At 45.2% G+C, this 20,559-nt stretch overlaps 1 protein-coding gene, 2 long non-coding RNA genes and 1 pseudogene across 3 annotated transcripts; 3 read left to right on the top strand and 1 right to left on the bottom strand.

Annotated features, from left to right (window-relative positions):
- The first annotated feature begins 9,009 nt into the window (after positions 1-9,009).
- On the top strand, positions 9,010-10,509 carry LOC124663181. Its single transcript, XM_047200909.1, has 2 exons — positions 9,010-9,211; positions 9,371-10,509. Exons 1-2 carry the CDS (start codon positions 9,010-9,012, stop codon positions 10,507-10,509), a joined length of 1,341 nt encoding a protein of 446 aa, XP_047056865.1.
- A 2,028-nt stretch (positions 10,510-12,537) lies between these two features.
- On the bottom strand, positions 12,538-15,164 carry LOC124663191 (annotated as a pseudogene).
- Positions 15,165-17,436: 2,272 nt separating this feature from the next.
- Positions 17,437-17,984, top strand: LOC124699653. The gene is made up of 3 exons (XR_007001472.1): positions 17,437-17,567; positions 17,740-17,833; positions 17,957-17,984. It is a non-coding gene; the product is annotated as an uncharacterized LOC124699653 (long non-coding RNA).
- A 136-nt stretch (positions 17,985-18,120) lies between these two features.
- On the top strand, positions 18,121-18,942 carry LOC124699646. The gene is made up of 2 exons (XR_007001468.1): positions 18,121-18,256; positions 18,633-18,942. It is a non-coding gene; the product is annotated as an uncharacterized LOC124699646 (long non-coding RNA).
- The last annotated feature ends 1,617 nt before the right edge of the window (positions 18,943-20,559 follow it).

The following is a 20,559-nucleotide window of genomic DNA, read 5'->3' on the forward strand; positions in this document are numbered from 1 at the left end:
CAGATTAAAAGAAGAAGATGAAGCCAAGACAGCGTTTATAACACCTTACGGCGTGTTTTGCTACAAAACAATGCCCTTTGGTTTGAAAAACGCGGGAGCAACATATCAGCGGATGATGCAGAAGTGCCTAGCAACACAGATTGGAAAAAATGTGCAAGTCTACATCGATGATGTCGTGATAACATCAAAGAAAGGGTCAACTCTGATCGAAGATTTGAAGGAAACCTTCGATAATCTCGACAAGTTTTGCATCAAGTTGAACCCGACAAAGTGCTCTTTTGGAGTTCCTGCAGGAGAACTTCTCGGGTTCTTGGTATCAGCAAGGGGGATCGAAGCCAACCCCGAAAAAATCCAGGCCATCGTTACTATGAGAAAGCCAACAAAGTTAAAAGAAATACAACAGTTAACGGGGCGAGTCGCAGCTTTGAGCGGATTCGTCGCCGGGCTAGGAGAGAAGGCATTACCGTTTTACGCATTGATCAAACAGGGGAAAAATTTCAATGGAACGAGGAAGCAGATAGGGCTTTCGAGAACCTCAAGCGGACAATTTCGACACCACCAATCCTGGTGGCGCCTAAAGAGAAGGAACCTCTCCTCTTATACATTGCAGCCACACCTCAGGTGGTCAGCACAGCCCTAGTAGTCGAAAGAGAAGAAGAAGGAAAGCTCCATGGAGTTCAGAGGCCAGTATATTTCATCAGCGAAGTACTGTCGCCTTCAAAACAGCGGTACCCGCAATATCAGAAACTGGCGTATGGAGTATTCACGACAGCAAGAAAATTGCGACACTACTTTTCGGCGCACCCGATAATAGTGGTCAATGAAGCTCCCTTGTCAAACATATTGAACAACCCAGAAGCTACGGGTCGTGTCTCCCTTTGGGGAATAGAACTTTCCCCTCGGGACATCACGTATGAAAAACGAAAGGCAATAAAATCGCAGGTTTTACCAGATTTCATTGCAGAGTGGATGGAGTTACAAAATACGGGACCTCCAGATTTATCAAGAACCTGGACTATGAACTTTGACGGGTCCAAAAGGTTGGAAGGCGCAGGAGCAGGCGTGATACTGGTGTCACCCGAAGGCGACAAATTGAAATATGTCCTGCGGATGACGTTCCCAAACGCGTCTAATAACGAAGCAGAATATGAAGCTCTCATACACGGGATGAAGATGGCGAAAGCTTGCGGTGCAACCCGATTGAAAATCTTCGGCGACTCACAATTGGTGGCACAACAAGTCATGAACCAATGCGATGCAGTCAACGAAAGTATGATAGCATACATGGAGGTATACAATGAGCTGGAAAAATTGTTTGATGGATGCGAGGTAAACCACATCAGCAGGCTAAGTAACGATGAAGCCGATGTTCTCGCAAACATCGGGTCACAATGTCTCGCGATCCCTCCAGGAGTATTTTGGGAAGAAATAAGCGAGAGATCAACAAAGCCAGCCAAAATAAAGAAGAAGGAGAAAACAGAGAAATCTTCGAGTACCGCTAAAAATTCAGAAGAAGAAGAAGAAGAGAAACAAGAGCTAGTCATGATGGTGCAAATCCCTTGGATGCAGGCCTACATATCATACATCCTAAGGAAAACAATACCCGACGATCCAGTTGAAGCAAGGCGAATAATTAGGCGATCAAAAGCTTTTACTGTGGTCAAAGGGGAGTTATACAAACGAAGTATCTCGGGCGTATTGCAAAGGTGTGTCACACCCGAAGAAGGAAGGATCATCCTGAAGGATGTACACGAAGGAATATGCGGGCATCATGCGAGCAGCCGAGCTATTACGGCTAAAGTCTTCAGAGCAGGATTTTATTGGCTAACAGCAATCGAGGACGCGAAAGAAATAGTGCGAACCTGCGACGCGTGTCAAAGATTCGCGGCAAAACCTCACTCACCAGCAGCAGAACTTATGCCAATTCAATTGTCTTGGCCCTTTGCTCAGTGGGGTCTCGACATGGTAGGAAAACTACACAAAGCTTCGCCAGGAGGATATGAGTATATGCTTGTCGCTGTCGATAAATTTACCAAGTGGATAGAAGCAAAGCCGATAAATTCACCAGACGGCGCGTCGGCAATCAAGTTCGTGAAGAGCATCGTCTTTCGATTTGGAGTCCCTCACAGCATTGTCACAGACAACGGCAGCAATTTTACGTCCAAGGAATTCAAGGCATATTGCGCAGAAGTGGGCATCAAATTGAGTTTTGCGTCTGTCGCACATCCACGGACCAACGGTCAAGTCGAGAAAGCCAATGGCATCATCCGCAATGGTATCATGAAGCGCTCGTTAGGTCCATTGGAAAAAGCTCGGCATACTTGGCCGGAGGAGTTACCAAGCGTGTTGTGGAGTATTCGAACAACACCAAATACGGCGACACGAGAGACGCCGTTCTTTCTGGTCCATGGAGCTGAGGCAGTCCTGCCGATAGAAATAGAGCATGACTCCCCAAGAGTTACAGAATATGACGAAGAAACTTCGAGAAAAGTTTTGGAGGATGATGTCGACGCACTTGATGAAGCTCGAGACGAAGTCCTGTCACGAGTCGCCAAATATCAACAGGACCTAAAAAACTACCACAGTCGACGGTTACGGCCAAGATCCTTCCAAGTTGGTGACCTGGTTTTGCGACTCAACCAAAAAAGCCATGAAAAACTTGAGTCACCATGGCTAGGACCTTACATCGTCACAGAAGTAATCGAAGGAGGAGCATACAGAATCAAAGACAAGAAGACAGGGATTGCAGAGCCAAATCCTTGGAACGTGGCGCAGCTCAGGCGTTTTTACGCTTAGATGCCGAAATATAGTCTCCTCTGTAAAACATACAATGTACTGAAACGCCCGCGAGTTTTCAGACGCACTCTTTTCCTTTTTCGGGGCACCGAGTGGGGCCGGAAAAGGTTTTTAATGAGGCGGGCTCGCGGTGCTGCAATATAATAAAGATAGTAGAATTCTATATCTTTTTGTCGACGGGCTCGGGGGCTTTCCTCCTAGACGTTACAATATACATATACATAGTGTCGGCAAAATACAACTCGCAAAAATATTTCGCCTTGGTATAAAGCACCTCGCCAAGACAATTTTTTTTTGACAAAACAGAAGTCAACATAGAGTTCGGAGACTCATACTCGCAAAAATAGTACGAAGTATACTTTATTGTGCCTTGGGAAAACCTCGCATTATAAAAATACTGCAATCAAAACGCCCGGGGGCTGGGCGATAAAAATAAAAATAGTAACTTTACAATATAGATCATATACAAGAAACAATCTTCGGAACAAGTTTATCTTCAAGGATTTCCCAATAAATTGTCTATCATTAAGCGTTCAATATTTACAGCACGAGTACTATGCTCAGCATAGCTGCCCTTCACAAAGAATTCAGCATCCATCCGAAGAAGTTCATCCATCATATCTTCGGCAACGGGAGTAACAATATCGTCATATTTGCCGAAGTTTCTATTCCTCTTCGACATCTTGGCCAAGCACTTGGGAACAATTTGCTTTACATCCAACTTCGGGTAGCAAATCTTTATCATAATCATAGCAAATCTTGCGCCAGCAGCCAATTGGGCCCGCACAAAGCCGTGGATCCGAGGAGCATCCCGAAACTTATCCATTAAAGCAGGAAGAGTCTCTGGCATCTTGTTCCGAGGAAACATGGTACCATAGACCAGAGACAGAGTCCTTGTACAGAAGTCGAGGTAATCACGAACCTGGAGTGCGCGATCTTGAAACCTGACAATCTGGCGAGTTCGTTCAGGTGTACCCCAAAATAATACTCCATGCTCCTTGGCAAGACGAAGAAGTACATTGGATCGAGCTTCGACACGTTCATCTTCAGTAGTGGCATCCAAAAAAGAACCTATTTTTTTTACAAGAACCAGTGAGCAATGAGAAGACAAGCAAAAAGGAAAAGGGAAAGCACGACAATGAAGCACACCTGCCATATCCAAGCTAGCATCTGTCAGCAGTTGAAGCATAGCATTTTCGCGGGATGTAGCTGCAGCAGCTTCAGCAACAGCGGCGTCCTTTTCAGTTGTGGCATCCTGAGCTTGTTGAAGCGCAATTTTTTCCCTCTCAGAAGATTTTCGACATTGTTCCATAAGCATAAGCGATTGCTTCTTCACGGACTGGAGTTGTCCTCGAAGTTCTTCCAATTCTTCTATCAAATCCTTACTCGCAGAATCGTCAACAAAATTAACAGGGACAGAGGTCTTCTTCGGAAGGGACGAAGGAAAAACTTCGGAAGGACCAGGAATTGACGTATAGTTGTCAAATATTAACTGAAAAAATAGAAAAACGTCGACATCAATCATTGAGACAAAGATAGATTTCCATTCATTCTCATAATATATACATGTCTGTTACAAAAGAAGGACCTCTAGAAGACCTAATCATCGCCAGGAGCACTAAGGCGACAACATCAAAAGATAGAAAAAAAAAAGACAAGGTGGTCTACTTGACCTCCGGTTTGGATGCGCTTGGAGCAGGTGCTGGTTTAACACCAAGGAAGGAGAGGATGGGTCTTGCAGAAGGTTTGGCAGCTCTAATTAGAGATTGCCATTTCTTTGTCTCCATCTCCCCTATGTTGCCAACCTTGGCCCAGTTGACGTCTTGTTGACTATCAGCAATTAGCGCGATGGTGCCTTCAACGCCAATTTTCAAGCCTTCTTGGCGAAGTTTCAGCCCAAGATCTTCGGGCCCGTTGAAGGTTTTTGCGAGCTCCACAAAGGTAGAGGGGGTCTCTTTCTTTGGGAAGAAGTAGGGGAAAAGCTTCAGCAAGCCAGCTTCAGCGTTTTCAAGTCCGTCGCGCGCTTCATCCCCATGAATCTCGACAAGGGTCAGCGCGTCGAGAAGCTCGTCACCCTCTGGACCGTCAACCTCATATTCTTGATGCGTCCGCCCTACAAACAATCAGAGAGCCATATAGAAAATAAAGAATATAGGTGCAGAGCGAGATAATCCGAGGAAAAGCAAGGATTCAAGAACTTACTAACAAAGCGCCGAGCTTGCGATTCCAAGCGGGAAAGAATCTCTCGCCTCTCGAGCCGATTGCCGAGTTATGTTATTACTCAAGGAAGTTTCAGCCTTATGAAGCCTCTTTCGAAGATCTTCAATGGTGGCAAGCATCATTTTCAGCCTTTTGGCGAGCTTCTTCGCTCGCTTCAACTTAACAGCAAGAGCGTCCGCACGTTTGTTGCTTTCCGCAAGATCTCCTGGAAAAATTGCGGCAGATAAATACTATGATAAAATCATGGTACGCATGCAGCAAAGGAACAGGACAATAATACCTTCGAGCTTCTTGGTGTAGTCACGATACCCGACAAATTGGGTACCAAGGCGAATAAATTCCTTCACCAGAGGCTGAAGAAACGATTAAGGAGGAAAAAGAAGTCAATATAACCAATATAAATTCGACAACATTTAGTATGATCGAAGTATCGAAAGATTCAAGATTTACATCATCCAATGAAGGTGTCGAAGAACCACCGAGGAATTGGATAGAATCTCTCGATGGCTCAATTCTCGCTCCTTTTGATGGAGAGGCTCGGGGGCTCTCAACTAGCGGCGGTTGCACGATGTCTTGTTGGGGAGGAGAAGTTTCATCCCCATCATGTTGAGCTTCCGACACAATCAAAGTACGCGATGTACTCGTTCGTGCAGTAGCATCAACAGCTTGTTCTTCCTCGTCATCACTACAATAAAATGGCGGCAGTATAAGAAGCAAGAGACAAGAAACATCAAAACAGGAATAGTAAAGAGTAAGGAGTAACTCACGAGCCGACGAGGGCATCGGTGTATGGATTAAAAGCTGCCTTTTTATGTGAAGGCTCAGCCTTCTTCGGCTTTGGAAGTGCCGGAATCTTTTACGTCATCTCTCTTCCTCTTTGAAGCATGAGGAAGAGAGTGTGTCGAGGCGATGGCCTCTGACTCAGCAGAAGCCGCGGATTTGGGAGAACCCGCGATTTCAGTGGCAGGGCGAGTGGTGCTTTGGTTGTCATCATCGACAACGGCACGCTCCTCCACTTCTCCACCTTCAGGAAGAGGAGGAAGAGAAGCAAGAACGAGGTGGCCCTGAGAAAAAAAAAGTGTCGAGAAAAAGGCGTTAACAAAATAGTAATCGACAAAATAACAAAGCCCGAGGAAACAAATACAGCTATTAAAAGGAAATTACCTCGGGGAGGGGTTTGGCGCTACTATACGGCGCGACACGGCAAGAAGTGGGAATTAAATCCTTCTTGTTGAGCGATGAGATTTTGCGGATAAGTTTTTCAAAGTCCTTCAAGGGAAGATCCTTTGAGAGCCTCGTCGACATCTTCTTCACCAGCATATTTCCAGAAGGGGTTTTGCGAGCCTGGAGAGGCTGCACTCTAGTCCTAAGGAAATAGGCGGTAATCTCAATACCCGAAAGTTCTTTCCCGCGGGTATTCTGTAGCTCGTGAATGCGAGTCATCAGCGCCTCTATCGCCAATTTCTCCGCTTCGGTAGCTTCAGCATCCCAAGAACGGCGACGAAAGATTTTAGCTTCTCCGTCAAAAGGGGCGATGTTCTCTTCCGCCGGATTGGAGCTTTCTTCATGGATGTACAGCCACTTTTTCCGCCAGCCTTGGACGGAGTCGGGAAATTTGACATCGAAATAGTCGACCTCCGAACGAACACATATAACAACGCCGCCAATATTGTAGGCGACGTTGTGGTGGCTATTGCGGCGAATACAAAAGATGCGTTTCCACAGGGCCCAATTGGGTTGGACCCCGAGAAAGCACTCACAGAGTGTGATAAAAATCGAAATGTGGAGGAGAGAATTGGGCGTCAGATGATGCAGCTGAAGCCCATAGACAAAAAGGAGACCACGTAGAAATTCGTGGATTGGGGGAGAAAGTCCTCGGATGAGGTGGTCAACGAAACTGACCCGGTAGTTGATTGGAGGCTTTGGGTAGCTCTCCTCCTTGGGGAACTGGAGAGCGTTCTCAATCTTGCTGAAACCCATCTTCTTCAGCATGTTGATGTCTTGGCCTGAGATCTTGGATCTCTCCCACTCGGCGCTTCCCAGATCTGTTGATGTCATCTTCGATTCTGGTGTGCTGTGTCTAGTCAAACGAGCGCGCGGCAGCATCAACGGACCTAGCAGAGAAGGGAGAGAAAGTGCTCGAGCGCTTGGAGTAATGGGAGCAAGGGAGAAGTTGCAGAGGAGAAGCAGAGATGCGGCACGAGCGAAAGTGCTCAAGGAGGAAGACGATAGCTTTATATAGCGGTATGACGCACCGTCGCAACCGTTGGATGGGCAAGGACGGAGACAGATGGCAACCATGTGGACAAGGGGTAAAAATGTATTTTTACCGGGAAGTGAACAGACAGGAGATACAGTGTAAGTGCCAGAAAAAGCGGAGGACGTGTGTACCCCACTTGCAAGACGTATCAATCAGATGGTGAATTTGGACCCACAAGGCAGTGAAAGGAGCGGTTTTCGCATATTTCCAATACAGAAATCGTAGCTATCATCAGCAATGACGTCATCATGGTAAAGGAAAAGCTCGACTATGAAGCTGGGAGAGATTATCGACAACACAAGATTATTTCGAGAGCCTTTGATCAAATACAAGTTTTTGCCCAAATGCTCGGGGGCTACTTTGGAAAAAAAAACTTCGAGCATGACAAGATAGAAAGGGCGAGAGCCTATGGCCAAATGCAAGCATTTGTTCATAGCCTCGGGGGCTACTCCCATCGGGAGCGCTGGTCGCGCACCCGATAAATAGAAAAATACCGAGAAGGATTATAAATATAGCAGCAAAGCATACTAATCTGTGGAGCCTACACCCAAGCACAAGTTCTTGGATGTAGCCTCGGGGGCTAATCCCATCGGGAACGCTGTTCGCGTGCCCGATGAATTTTTATCAAAAGAAAAAATAGAAGTGAGTATATTTCGAGTTACACAGATAACTCTACATATACTCCCATCGGGAAGATAAAATAAGTCATCAAATATGACTCGATAAAATGTGCTATTCCAACAGTACCGAAAAGCACTCGACAATATATTCTCGGAGCGCTAAAAGTCGCGAATAAATCTCTGAATGCCGCAAAACTTTGCGAAGGTAAGACCCCAGATCCGTTCCGAGCGGCGTGGCACCGTCTCCGACGGCGGACTCGTTACTTTTTTCCGTATCAACGGATACGAAGAAAAATCCTAACGGACGCGTTAGGTACCCGATAAAATATGACCGGGACTCGACGGAATGGTAAGACCTTAAGCGGCACCTCGTCGAAGTTTACACCAGTATCCCGAGATCATGTCCAGGGACGTGATCTTGAAGTAGGTTTTTGCGGATTGCCACTAGAGCAGTTAACTAGTACCTGATCCGTCAGATGAACTAGCCCCAACTACCATTATCCCTGTACAAAATAGTATTTGCATATTGAAAGATTATGTAATGAGTAAAATTGGAGATTTTCCCTGATTCTTCGGTTCAAGAAAAATCTCGGGGGCTACTGACATAGGCATCCCCAATGGGCTTGCCAAAGATGGTACCCGGGGTTTACTAAAGGCCCAGGACTCGAAGAATAAGAAGACTCGGAAGCCCATTTAGCGTTAAGAAAAGATAGTTTGTATTAGGAAAGATAGAGATTTGTAATCTTACGGGTTGAGTACGAAACCTTCCCGAACTCTGTAACTTGTGTATTACGAAATCCTCGGCTCCACCCTCTATATAAGGGGGAGTCGAGGGACGAAGGAAGGATCGAATCTACTGTCAACACAACCCTAGTTTTCATAATCGTCGAGTACTTTTTCGGCTGAAACCTTCGAGATCTACTTGCCCTCTACTTCTAGCAAAACACTAGTCTACAATCTGTAGGCATTGACAAGTTAATCCTTTGTCAGTTAGTGCCGGAAAATGTATAATAATGTTGTAAAGTATGTATAAAACATTCAAGTATTGTCATAAAAGTAGCATGTAACATAAGAAATTATAGATACGTTTGAGACGTATCAAGAGGTGCGACGATGCTGGACGACCTGCCGGACGAGATCGTCGTCCACAAGATCCTCATCAGCCTGCCGCCCAAGGACGTTGGCCACTGCCGCGCCGTTCGCAGGTCCTGGCGCGACACCACCACCACGCCTGAGTTCACGCTCGCACACCACCAACGCCAGCCCTCGCTCCCCATCATCGATGGCCTCCCCTCCCGCTTGTTAGTTTTCTTTAGTTAGGTATGATTAGCTCTCTGGTCTTTATTGATTATTATATATGAGAATCGTTTCAAATAAATTGATTGGTGTTGGAATCGAGTAAAATGTTTCATACTTATAGTGCTGCAAAAGAAAGTTTGTTTAGACTCTGACGAGTAAAATGTTTCATGCTTAGAGATCGTCGTCCACAAGATCCTTGTCAGTATGCGGCCCAAGGACGTTGGCCGCTGCCGCGCCGTTCGCAGGTCCTGGCGCGACCCCACCACCACGCCCGAGTTCACGCTCGGGCACCACCGCCACCAGCCCTCTCTCCCCATCGTCGACAGGCTCCCCTCCCGCTTCGTTGTCCTCCATGGTGGCAGCGGTGACGGCGCCGTCTCCGACCAGCAGCTCTGGGCCTTCCACCCGAACCCCACACTCAGTGGCCCGATCTGCCTACACGCTTCCACGGACGGGCTCCTCGTCATCTCACACGGATGCCGGTTCCACATCTACAGCCCGGCCATCCGCCGGCACGCTCTGCTGCCGCAGCCCGAGCATACTCTCCCCTGCAACAGCATACTCGACCTCTACCGGCACGGCACAACCGGGGAATACAGGGTGCTCTGGTCTTCAACAACGGGGGATGAAACAGCGTTGCACGTTCTCACCGTGGGAGACAACGAGTCGAGGAGCGTCAGGGTCACAATGCCGTCCTCGCCTTCCCTAGAGCAGGCAGTGCTCCAGGGGCTACCCCGGGACACCCATTACACCGGCGCCGCCACCGATCATCCGCCGGTCCACCACCGTGGCAATCTGCACTCGATGCGCAGACATCGTGGCGCCACGGACACGGCAGACATTGCGGACATCATCGTGTTCGACGCACAAGCCGAGTCATTCCGGTTGATGCACACCCCTGTCAAGCTCGCTTATTTGGATAAGCTGTTAGAGATGGAAGGGAAGCTTGCTCTGTACAGCATCGACCACCGCCTCACCGCTATAAATGTCTGGGTGATGCAGGAGTACGAGGCTGAGATCTGGGCCTTCATGTTCCGGATTGACGTCTCAATGATGGAGGCATCACAGCAACTTTACTTAACTTCTTACACGAAGAAGAAGAAACCACTCGAATCAACGGTGCAGTACTTCACTCAAATGGCTGTGCTCAATGAGCGTGAGCTGCTCATCAGGTTTAACGAAAAACATGTGCTGCGCTGCGACGTTGATGGGAATTTCTTAGGTATACTGAACATCGGAAAGTTTCAATCTTGTATGTTGCTCACTCAGCACCGCCTCCAGGATAGCATCATTCCGATACCACCCCATACGTGAGTGCAAGCAGAAGATAAGGAGGCTCTGTTCAGTGGCGACGCCAGAGATGAAATGATGGGTATTCATTTTCAACCTGTGTATTCATTTTGCCAAAATCCTTATGTATTTGCCAAATTTCTCCCTGATTTATGAGAAAATTCTAAGGTTTTGTCAAAATCTTGGGTATTCAGCTGCATACGCAAGGATACTCCTGACGCCGCCCCTGCTCTGTTCTCCAAATGGCGGCACGATTGGATGTTCATCGTTTGATTCATTATGCCCTTTAGGAGTATCTTCATATCGTAGGCTCCAGCTATCCTATATGAGTCATGTGTTTTGTTCTTAACTTTTCTCGCCTTATTAGTGATACTGCTAGTACAATTGGACATTTTGGATGGTTGCAATTGCAATAGCACCTCTTCTATCATCAGTTGGTGCTTATGATTTTTTGTGTCCTTTGTTGGACATCATTTTAATGTTATGAACTATAAAGTATGTATGATATCAGAAACGTTTCTACCGTTCATCACTAAAATTTCCTTTCAGTTAGGATTGTTAAATATGGACTGACTGGAGTTCACACTTTTGTTAGAAATATGCCATTTTTATTAGTTGAAATATTTCTTGGGGCTGATTGTTTGATCTTTGTCTGTTCAAGTACTCAATTTGGTCTTAACTCTTGCATACTTGCACCTCCTCACTAGTACTACCTCCTTTCCAAAATGTATGCCGTTTTGTCGAACTATTTTAATTAGCCGTGAACAGCTTATATTATGGAACAATGTGAAATTATATATGGCACTCGGTTAGCACTGTTTTGTGCGTGCTTGTTACTCCACTTCAGTAGTTGTCCGTACATTGATCCGTGTTGCTCCCGGAGTCCCGTAGCTTAATTTGACATTTCTAGGTACAAGCAAATGACCGAAGATGTGCTCTCCTGGAGGAAGATCGATGAATGTGCTTTGTTCTGTAACTTGATTACACCTCAAGGTGACAGTTGGGCCGATTTAGGACTGGGCACATATCTTTTCATGCGGTTAATGCATGTCTTGGGTCGCATGGAAATTCCATCAATTTCGATGGTGACATACTGACATCTGAAATACCCTGCCCGCACTCACAAAACAATAATCCTAGACTTACGGACTGATAGGCTTACGGAAAGATTACGGACGAACGTGGCCGAAAATGGCTGGATGAAATTTTATCCCTTGCTGAAAAACCGGGAGTGGTTTGTAGTTTCACCCATTCATGCTATGCCACGTTATAGGTCCGTAAGAGATTTCCGTAAAGCCTGTCCATAGGTGTAGCATTACTCACGATAAGTGGTTCTCTCTACTCCGGAGTAGATTTCTCAACGTAACTTAAATGCCGGAGTGAACAACTAGCATTGCAAATTCACAGCTAGCATTTTCTCTTGTTTCCAGAATTAAAATCGAACAACTAATAACCTGACGCTAACAATAACAGTTGGTGCTTATGTTTTTTTTTTTGTTGGACATCATTTTAATATTATGAACTATGGAGTAAGTATTATCAGAAACTTTTCTATTGTTCCTACACCCAAATTTACTTGAAGATTGCATGGTTAAGATGCACTTGTTAGATAATCAATAATATGGTTGTGGGCATGGGTCATCCTCCTCCCAAATTTTATTTCACTATTTGTCCAGACTATGTGCTACATCATCATCCGCATCTCGCCTAACAGCCACAAAGCCGACCACTCTGCACTCCAGGAAGGAAGAAGGACCCCTTCTAAACCCCAGCGATAGAGTGCCGTTCTTCTTCACCTGCAATTTCGCCACAAAATATGGAAGAAAACCCACCTAAATCCATTCATAATGAGCCCTCACTGATTCCTAGTTGCTATGAATGTTGTGTTTGACAAATACATGCATGCATTGCTTCCAACAATCTCAAAGCATACACATGCGCAGCATCAGTATATCAGGTAAAAACACTTCTTATTCTTTAAAAAAAAGACTCCCTAGGATTTTCTATTTTTTTTTAAATAATACTTGACCGAGATGAGGAAAGAAAGATGATTTATTGATTATATGAGTTCTCGGGGAAGGCGGTGCCGACAAACTTGAAGAAGCGCTCCGAGTAGAATCGAGGTTCCACAGCAGATATTGACAAGGGGTTATACTTATACTTGATGGACTTATATGCATGCTCAATCTTCTTCGTCATGTTGTACTTCTGCAGAATATCAATGATCCCTATGTATAGTACGACATCATAAACATGATGGAGCGATTTGCTGTCATCCTCTTGTTTATCTTCTTTCTCCGCTCTCGCCGGCATGTTGACTCCTAGCTGGATCGGAAGCCTATCAAATTTAAAAAAAAAATCATCTCAGATCATATATTAGCGTTGGAAGAACATGAGTATTGACCTAGAGAAATTAACTAATGATGACCTTCCTGTGCCTGGAAGCAGAAGATCAACTTCCTCGAAACATGCCGATGACGAACGCGAGCGGCTTCCCCGATGTGTGGGCCGACGAAGCTGGACCATTTTTGTTGCTGCCTCGCTGCAGCAAAATCAGCCCGTCTTGATAGTTATAAACAGAATTCTCCTCTGCGACATCTGCATTACCGATTTCAGTAAGGAAAAAAATGCTTTTGCAAAATAGGTTAACTGGACAACTTACTGAGAAATAAAGATACACATTCCATGCTTACCTGCTTCTGAAAGAACGGTTAAGTTATCTGGCAAAATGCTTTCACGACATGATGATCCTATTTGTAGGTTTCGACGAGCTCGGTAATGGAAACCAAGAAGTAAGCTGTAATCCATTATACCATGGTTCCTTAGAAATTCGCTGTCGATTTCAATCTGCCTACATAGAGTAAGAACAAAACATGATTGTTACAAACAAAAACTGGTCATGATAATATACAATCTGTTATTTCAGAGTAAACATGCTTACTTAAGCAAAGCACCCCGCCAAGAAGGCTCAAGATAAAACGAATAATTCAGATCCAAGTCTTTCAGCGTCGTGTTCTCGTCGATTTTAATTTTCTCTGTAGAACGTCCCAAAGATGAACCTTTTAAGTCAAATCTTCGATGAATTCTTAGTTCTGTGCAGAACATGTTGCCCATTACTACAAATTGAAACTGCACATATAAACAACAAAAATCAACAGTTCAGTTTCTACATTATTTCAGAAGAAGTAATTAGAATAGGAAATATCATATATAACAACTAATATTCTTTTAAGATTGAACGAAAAGTACTACCTGTTAAAAAATATATAACAAGCTTTAGACAGTATATGTGCAACTTTGGCTGTCATTATCAACGGTGACATGTTATCTAAATTAAAAAAGTAATTATATTATTGAACTATTTCCCCAGAAAAAATCAATAGTATTATTTAATATGATCAGATTAAAGAGTTTTGTATGTAGTACCAGTTGAAATCATTTTTTTTTGGTTACAAATTTGAAGATATTTTTACTTTTGAAATAAGACATTAGGGAGTAGAAATAACAGTTAATAATGCATGTCACTAGCTACCTTTCGACCACTGGAAGGTGTCACCCTGTGGAGGCCAAAAAATTTAGTTACGAGCGTATTCTCATAGGTTTGGACATGACGATAATAGTATGGGAGCATACGCAGAAGAACCTGCATGGTATCAAGTAAATACAATGTCTCACATGTAAGAAATTTAGTATGCAAGAAAGAAAAGTTTAATTCAAATGCTAATATGATTCATAAGGTGAACTAGGAAACTAATTCAGATAAGCTAAAAGCTCAATGTCCATTTAGGATCAAGTGCTTTGGGTGAGACAAGCAAGGTCGAGATCATTGAAATCTTCCTATTCCTACATATCAAGAGCTGAAGTTCAGTAGACAATGAGAACCTGCACTTCTGATTTCCGAAGAGTCTTGATCATGAACCGGTCGTCCTGCGACAAGAAAAAGATACTCCCACTCTTTCCGGGGAAGATAGCTCCCTAAGTGCATCACTTCCACTAATGGAAATCATGTAGTCTGCTGTATCAATCTTGAACATCTCCCTCAAATTTCTATAATAAAACACTAGCAATAAATTAGTACGTACGTACGTCGTGTAATGTTTTGAAAAAGAAGAAAAGTAGTGCAAGGAAGCATTGCAGAACAAGGTTCAAAGATATATACTGCACAATATAGCACGTTGAAAGAAAAGTGAGGCGGGCACAAACCTGAAAACCATTGGGCAGTAGTCCTTCCACTTAAAATCTAGAGCACGATGTGAAGGAGTAAGCTTTGATCCGTTTTTGGGGAAGTTCATCCAGAAATTAGCTTTGTGGCCATAATCAGAAGTTCGCACCTCACGCTCCGGGATGGGCGTAATCTTTCCAACTGTGTACCTGAGTAGTGCGATTGAACCTTTTACTGATCACGAATATAAACTAGCTCTTTTCGCAAAAAAAGAATATAAACTAGCTCTGTCAATTGTCACGTCGATAAAAGGAAGAACATAGTCATAGATTACAGCAATAGTGTACTACTAGCTAGAGAAGGAAACTGTTGAGATTGGGATGCCCTGTACTAATATGCATCAATTAGTTACCTGATTCCAAGCTGCAGACAGAGCATCAGATCGTAGCTCCGGTGGCCTTTAATTATCGTCTCTCCGGGCCTTTTCGCGGCCCTTCTGAGGCCAAGTTTCAGTTTCTTGGAGGACGATTCCGGGAGGCTCCACTTAGCCAGCACAGTCTCGCTGATTAGAACTCCCTGAGCGTACTCCCTGGACGTGGATGTTTCGCGGTACGCGGTTGACTCGTTTCCCCCCGACCCATCCGAGTTGGTGGAAGAATCAAGAATGGATGAGGCTGCCGCGTGGGGCGTGGAATTTATACAGGGAAGGAGGATGAGGAGGAGGCGGTTGGGGCACGTTTGGGCTACGGTTTCCCACGTTGGCGTTTGCTCGCACGTTTGGACACGGACAGCAACTTGGCGGGAGAGAGCCTCCACTATTCTTTCGTTTGGGCTGGATTTCGCTGGGAAAATGCCGGTGCTCGATCACATTGGCCCACTCGACGTTGACTCGTTTCCAGCCGAGACACACATTTCGTCCCAACCATCCGACGCCCCGCCCCCGACCCCATTTCGTCCCAACCAACCAACCAAACCCTAACCCCTCCCCACCAAAGCGCCGGCGGCGGCGCCGGAACCAGGAAGCGACCCGCCGGCGCGCGCCTGCATCCGTGCGCGGCGCTCTGTCGACCTTGCCCGCCGGCCCGCGTCGCGCGCGCTCGCCGGACCATCAGCCGCACCCAGGAGAAGGTACCTCCGGTGGCCGCCAGATCCGGGGGCCGCTACCTTCTCCGCCTCCACCTCCACGGCGAGCCAACTCCACCAGCCGAGCCCTCCACCACGACGCATCAAGCTCCGCGTCCAGGCCTCCAAGGTCGCCGTCCGGAGACTCCACCTGCTGGACCTGCGACTGCACGGGGGAGGCCTCGACCCAGGGGTAGCTGCAAGGTTGCTTCGCTCTACGGTTTATACTTTTCTCACACGCAACATGTGTAGTTGGATTTTGAATCCATTGTTCCAAATACATCCACTATGCTCCATTCTTCACGCACGATCCTACAAATACGGATCCAATTCTTCTTATAACTACTAGTCCTAGTAGTAACATTGGCAGATGGGAGATCCTACCAACAACTGCGATGCCTCTAAGGATGAACAATACAAGCCATGCTAGCTACTCTTGTTTCTCTGTCCACTACTTCACATCAAACCCTGTTTTGTTTTGTTTTCTAATCTTGGTCTACTTTTTTTTTCTTTATTCAGGTTAACTCACTGGAACAAGCCCAGCTGAATACCAAACTCTGCAACCATGTACGGAGACATCCGAGGTAACATAAAGAATTTACAGACGACACACGTACACATTCGTTGCTGTTGCTGCTCCCTTGTGCCTAGCAGCACCAACTCAGTTACTTGTGCTTTTATTTATGCAGCATCCTGTGACCCTGCCCGCCTACGGCTGCTCCCACCAGTCGGTGATTCCTTCCGGTGCCACCCGGCCGTTCTGGCCCCACCAATGTCGATCGGCTTCAACTACCTCGTCGGTGCTGGTGCGGGGGTGACGTAAACACCCACCCTACCCGGTGAGCTCCTCGCGTTCCCATTCTTCCTTTTCTAAGTTCTCCGTGGTGCCACGGCTGTCCCGATTCTGTGCTCCCTCCTATCTAGCTCGATTCAACTTCAGCCTTTTTTTTGTTTGTTTTAGTTTAGATTCCCCCATTATATAAATGGACTGTCTAGCTGATCATTGGGCAAATTAGATCACTATATAGCTGCTATTAGTAGTGTCTCTATTCTGTCCTGATGGTTTGATTTTTCAGCACTTGCTTATTTGGTCGAATAAGAATAATCTGATATGGGAAAATGGGGACATATCCATGTATGACACCCATGCATTCTTAGTATACATGCGTCACCTATGATTAGCTCTTTACTTCTCATCTTGCTGGAATTGCATGTTGTTCCGTTTGGTGTCATATTTACTTGAAGTCATTGTTTTCAACTCATGTGAACCATGGAACCTCAGGTTGGGAAAGATGCAGCGCACGTGTTTCTGGTGTGGCGCCCAGGTTCACCTCCGACGACGATTACGTCCACAGCATGCCTGATTCTGCTGATATATACTATCACCGGGTAGTTATAACTCTGCCCTACTATTTGTGGTTAGTGCTATATCTCAGGTCTGGCTAACATATTAGCCTCCACAGGTCGGAAGGGCTGGACGTTTTGGCACCCAAGGGGCTTGCAACAACATTTGATTCTTCTTCGTCTAGTTCTGATGTTATCAATCAGGTTTGTATAACTGGTATACTTTTTTTTACTTCTCTCTTGTGAGCAGCAGAGCTGGACCTAACTCGGATTTCACATATGAATTATTTGAAGGTACAATTAAGCTTCGAGGTTGACATAAAGTAGCTCATCGCTGATGCGGCTCCCTGGTTGGCCGACCTGCACCTCCACCTGGACTATTACGTTCCTGGTCAATGGCCTCCTTACTCGGGCTCCTACTTTTCTTCCTGTTGATGGTCGCCACCTCCAGCAGGTGAGACCGATTCCTCAATCTGCTGCTGGGATCTGTAGCTGTACACCCACATTTTCCATGAAATCTTTTGAGCATTGAATTCTCATGAGGATACTTCTGCATTTCCAAAATAATGAGTATGCACATTACGAGAATTGATTCTTATTATTCATGTTAGGATCTTTCACTGCAGCTTAAAACTGTGATTGCCTTCCATTGGGTGTTGCTGGATGTTGTTAGATTTTTTTGCTGATGGAAGACTTCTGGATACTTCAAATTGTGCCAAGGTACTTGCTGTTAGAAGCTACATGTTTGATGTTTATTATTGTTCATATGCTGGGGGCAACTTGAACATTTCAAAATGATGTTAAACTTGCTTTCTTGGTCGACTTTTTCTTATCTCCTCACAGGGTGATGCGGACTCTGGGCACGGTGCAAAGGGATAATTGGCCAAGTTAGACGAAGGTTGGAGACTTGCTCTCTTTCCTCCGTACTTTGCTGGATTCGATACCGCCAAACATGTTCTCATGGTTGTTGCGCAACTCTCTTTGCAGGTGCTTTAGACAAGAGAATACCAAGATGAAGTGTGTTGGTCGTGCTGCCCACTGGAGCTGCTGCCGGCGTACACTAAGGCTTCCTGCCCCTGCCTTCTTCGACTGTGACCTCTCCTACTGCGGTAGCCTTCTTCTTCGACTCCTTGTGTTCAGGCGGTAAGGTTCTGGTTCCAATCGATCCAATGACGTCACTGTTTAGGTCCAGCTGTGTTGGCTGTTCAATTAGTACTTGGTCATGGCACTAATAAGTGCTGTTGTAAGCTAACTATTTGGTTGGTGTTTATGATTAAAGGGTAAATAAAATCACAGCGTGTTCCTTTGCACTGTACATGTCCATTAGCATCTTCATATTAGTTATTTTGATGCATTTGTGACATATTGGTTATCTTTATCTTGCAAGGATCAGATTTACATTCCATGTTCATTTCTAGCAAAGATTGTTGGTTAGAACTATCATTTATCTTGCTTGCTTTGCACTCATTTGCACTTGTGACAAATACCTTCCAAATACTGATTTATTGATGTTTCTCAGATGCAAGTTTTAGAGGGCTGGTAGCATCGAAGCCATGACCTGCAGGTGGAGGGTGGAAGAACAGCTAGCGAAAGCTGAACTCATCTTGCTTGCGAAACCAATTGAATACCTGGGTTGTACTGGTCGTGGACTGTTATTTGTGACTCCAAATCTGGAATGTTGGGTGGTAGTCGACGAAGTACATCGTTTTTGTGATGCTCCAGACCTGTGATGGAGTTGGGTTGTCCTGTTGCACTTTTATTGATTAATGTTTGGATTATGATCTGATTATCCCCAAAACAGGGTAGTTTATGCTGAAATTTTCTGAGAATTTTGACTAACCGCCCCTTCCCCCATATTGGCCAGAAGCGTCCAGAGTAGTGGACTGAGCATAAAGTGGCCATTAGATTGACCTGCATATGCACGGACATCTAAAATATTAGAAAGAATTTTGCTGATTTATTTATTGCTATATCCAATTTATGGAGTTGATACACCATTTAATTGATATCGTTTAGCAAAATGAATCACTGTGCTAGTTAGCTTGTGACAGCCTCTTCCCAGAGGATGTGGTACAGCAGAAAGTTCTCGTGGGCTAAGGGAGGTGAGATTTGTCCGCGATTTAAGACCAAAACACTCCGCAGCCGGCATCCATTGGCCAGGGCGAGCTCTTTTGGATCTCCATTAGAGAAATGAGCATGTAGGTAAAAAAAATGGCACTGAAATCAAACGGAAACAAAATATTTGAAATATTGGTGCAGGATTCAAACTGTTTGAAGGTTGCTGCTCAGGTCAGATCATGCACGTGCTACATAAAAAAAGGCGATGAACAGACACTGTTGTTTTCTTCTTCCTCTAGCCAATGGAGAACTTGGATTTGAATCATCCACCAGCCCAACTATCACGTGATAAAGGAGTACTACGGGAAGGCCTAAATTTTGATTGCTGCGTGAGAACGCCATCGAAGGTTAGAACATGATCTAGTTCATGCAATTTCTTGCAACTTGCAACTGATTTTTATTCGTGTCTGGTTTCATTGCTTGCAGATGTTCTAGATAGCAGTTCGGACGAGGAAGACGATTATTCTGACATGGACGAATATGCTGGAGGTGCAAGAGAGGGGCATATAGAAGTCGGCGACACCCTCGTTGGAGCTAGGAACGGAACAGTGTATTTTCGGGCGCGGTGAGGGAGGTAGTGTGGTGGCCCTGGGCGAGGTGCCACTACGAGCAACAACCAAGCTTGACCCAAGCTTTTCGAGATCGATCGAACTCAACAAGCCCATTTTTTTCTCTTCTATTGGCTAGCTACGGTGGCCCCAATTTGATTTCTCGCGTACTTTTTTCATTCATTCTTTTATCGATTCGATCATAACACGGGCGAGTCCACGCATACTTGCTTTTCTTCTTTCTTTCTTTTTCATTTACTTGGATACTTGCTTTTCTGGAACGCTGAATCGGGAGCAGTGTTTTTCAGATTCCATCGGACCAATCAATTTACCTCCCCTGGTCACGCACAAATGCAGGCCTACTATACACATACTAAAACACGCGTAAGCGACTGATCGATCGACTCAAGTAGAGCCCTAGACACAAGTTCAGTTTTATCTTCTCCTGACTTTGTGCCTACCAAAGCTAGCTTAACCAACGTCAAATGATCATGCGTATAACACGAAAAGCCAAAGAATAGCTAGCTCGGTTTTCTTTTTTGCTTGTCATAACCATCAAGAGTGTCCAATGCTTGCCTCGGTTCTCTTCTTCACAGTAGACTCAAGACAAAAATAAATAAATAGAGGGTCAACTACATGCTTTCCTTTGCGAAGAAAATCTACTTCGACAAGGTAGCTAACTAGCTGGAAAATTTGCCATCAACTATTCCAATTTCTGGGCATTTCTTACCAACACAGCAAAATAGCATATGCACAGCTCTACATGCATTCTAGATTCAA

This window comes from Lolium rigidum, chromosome 1, assembly GCF_022539505.1.
Source record: "Lolium rigidum isolate FL_2022 chromosome 1, APGP_CSIRO_Lrig_0.1, whole genome shotgun sequence".
NCBI lineage: Eukaryota > Viridiplantae > Streptophyta > Magnoliopsida > Poales > Poaceae > Lolium > Lolium rigidum.

What these genes read in the sequence shown, in the direction of transcription:
- LOC124663181 (XM_047200909.1), top strand. Translation starts at nt 9,010, where the DNA reads ATGCTGGACGACCTGCCGGACGAGATCGTCGTCCACAAGATCCTCATC. An exon ending in CCGCTTGTTAGTTTTCTTTA is followed by an intron (nt 9,212 to 9,370) that starts GTTAGGTATGAT and finishes TTTCATGCTTAG; the next exon opens with AGATCGTCGTCCACAAGATC.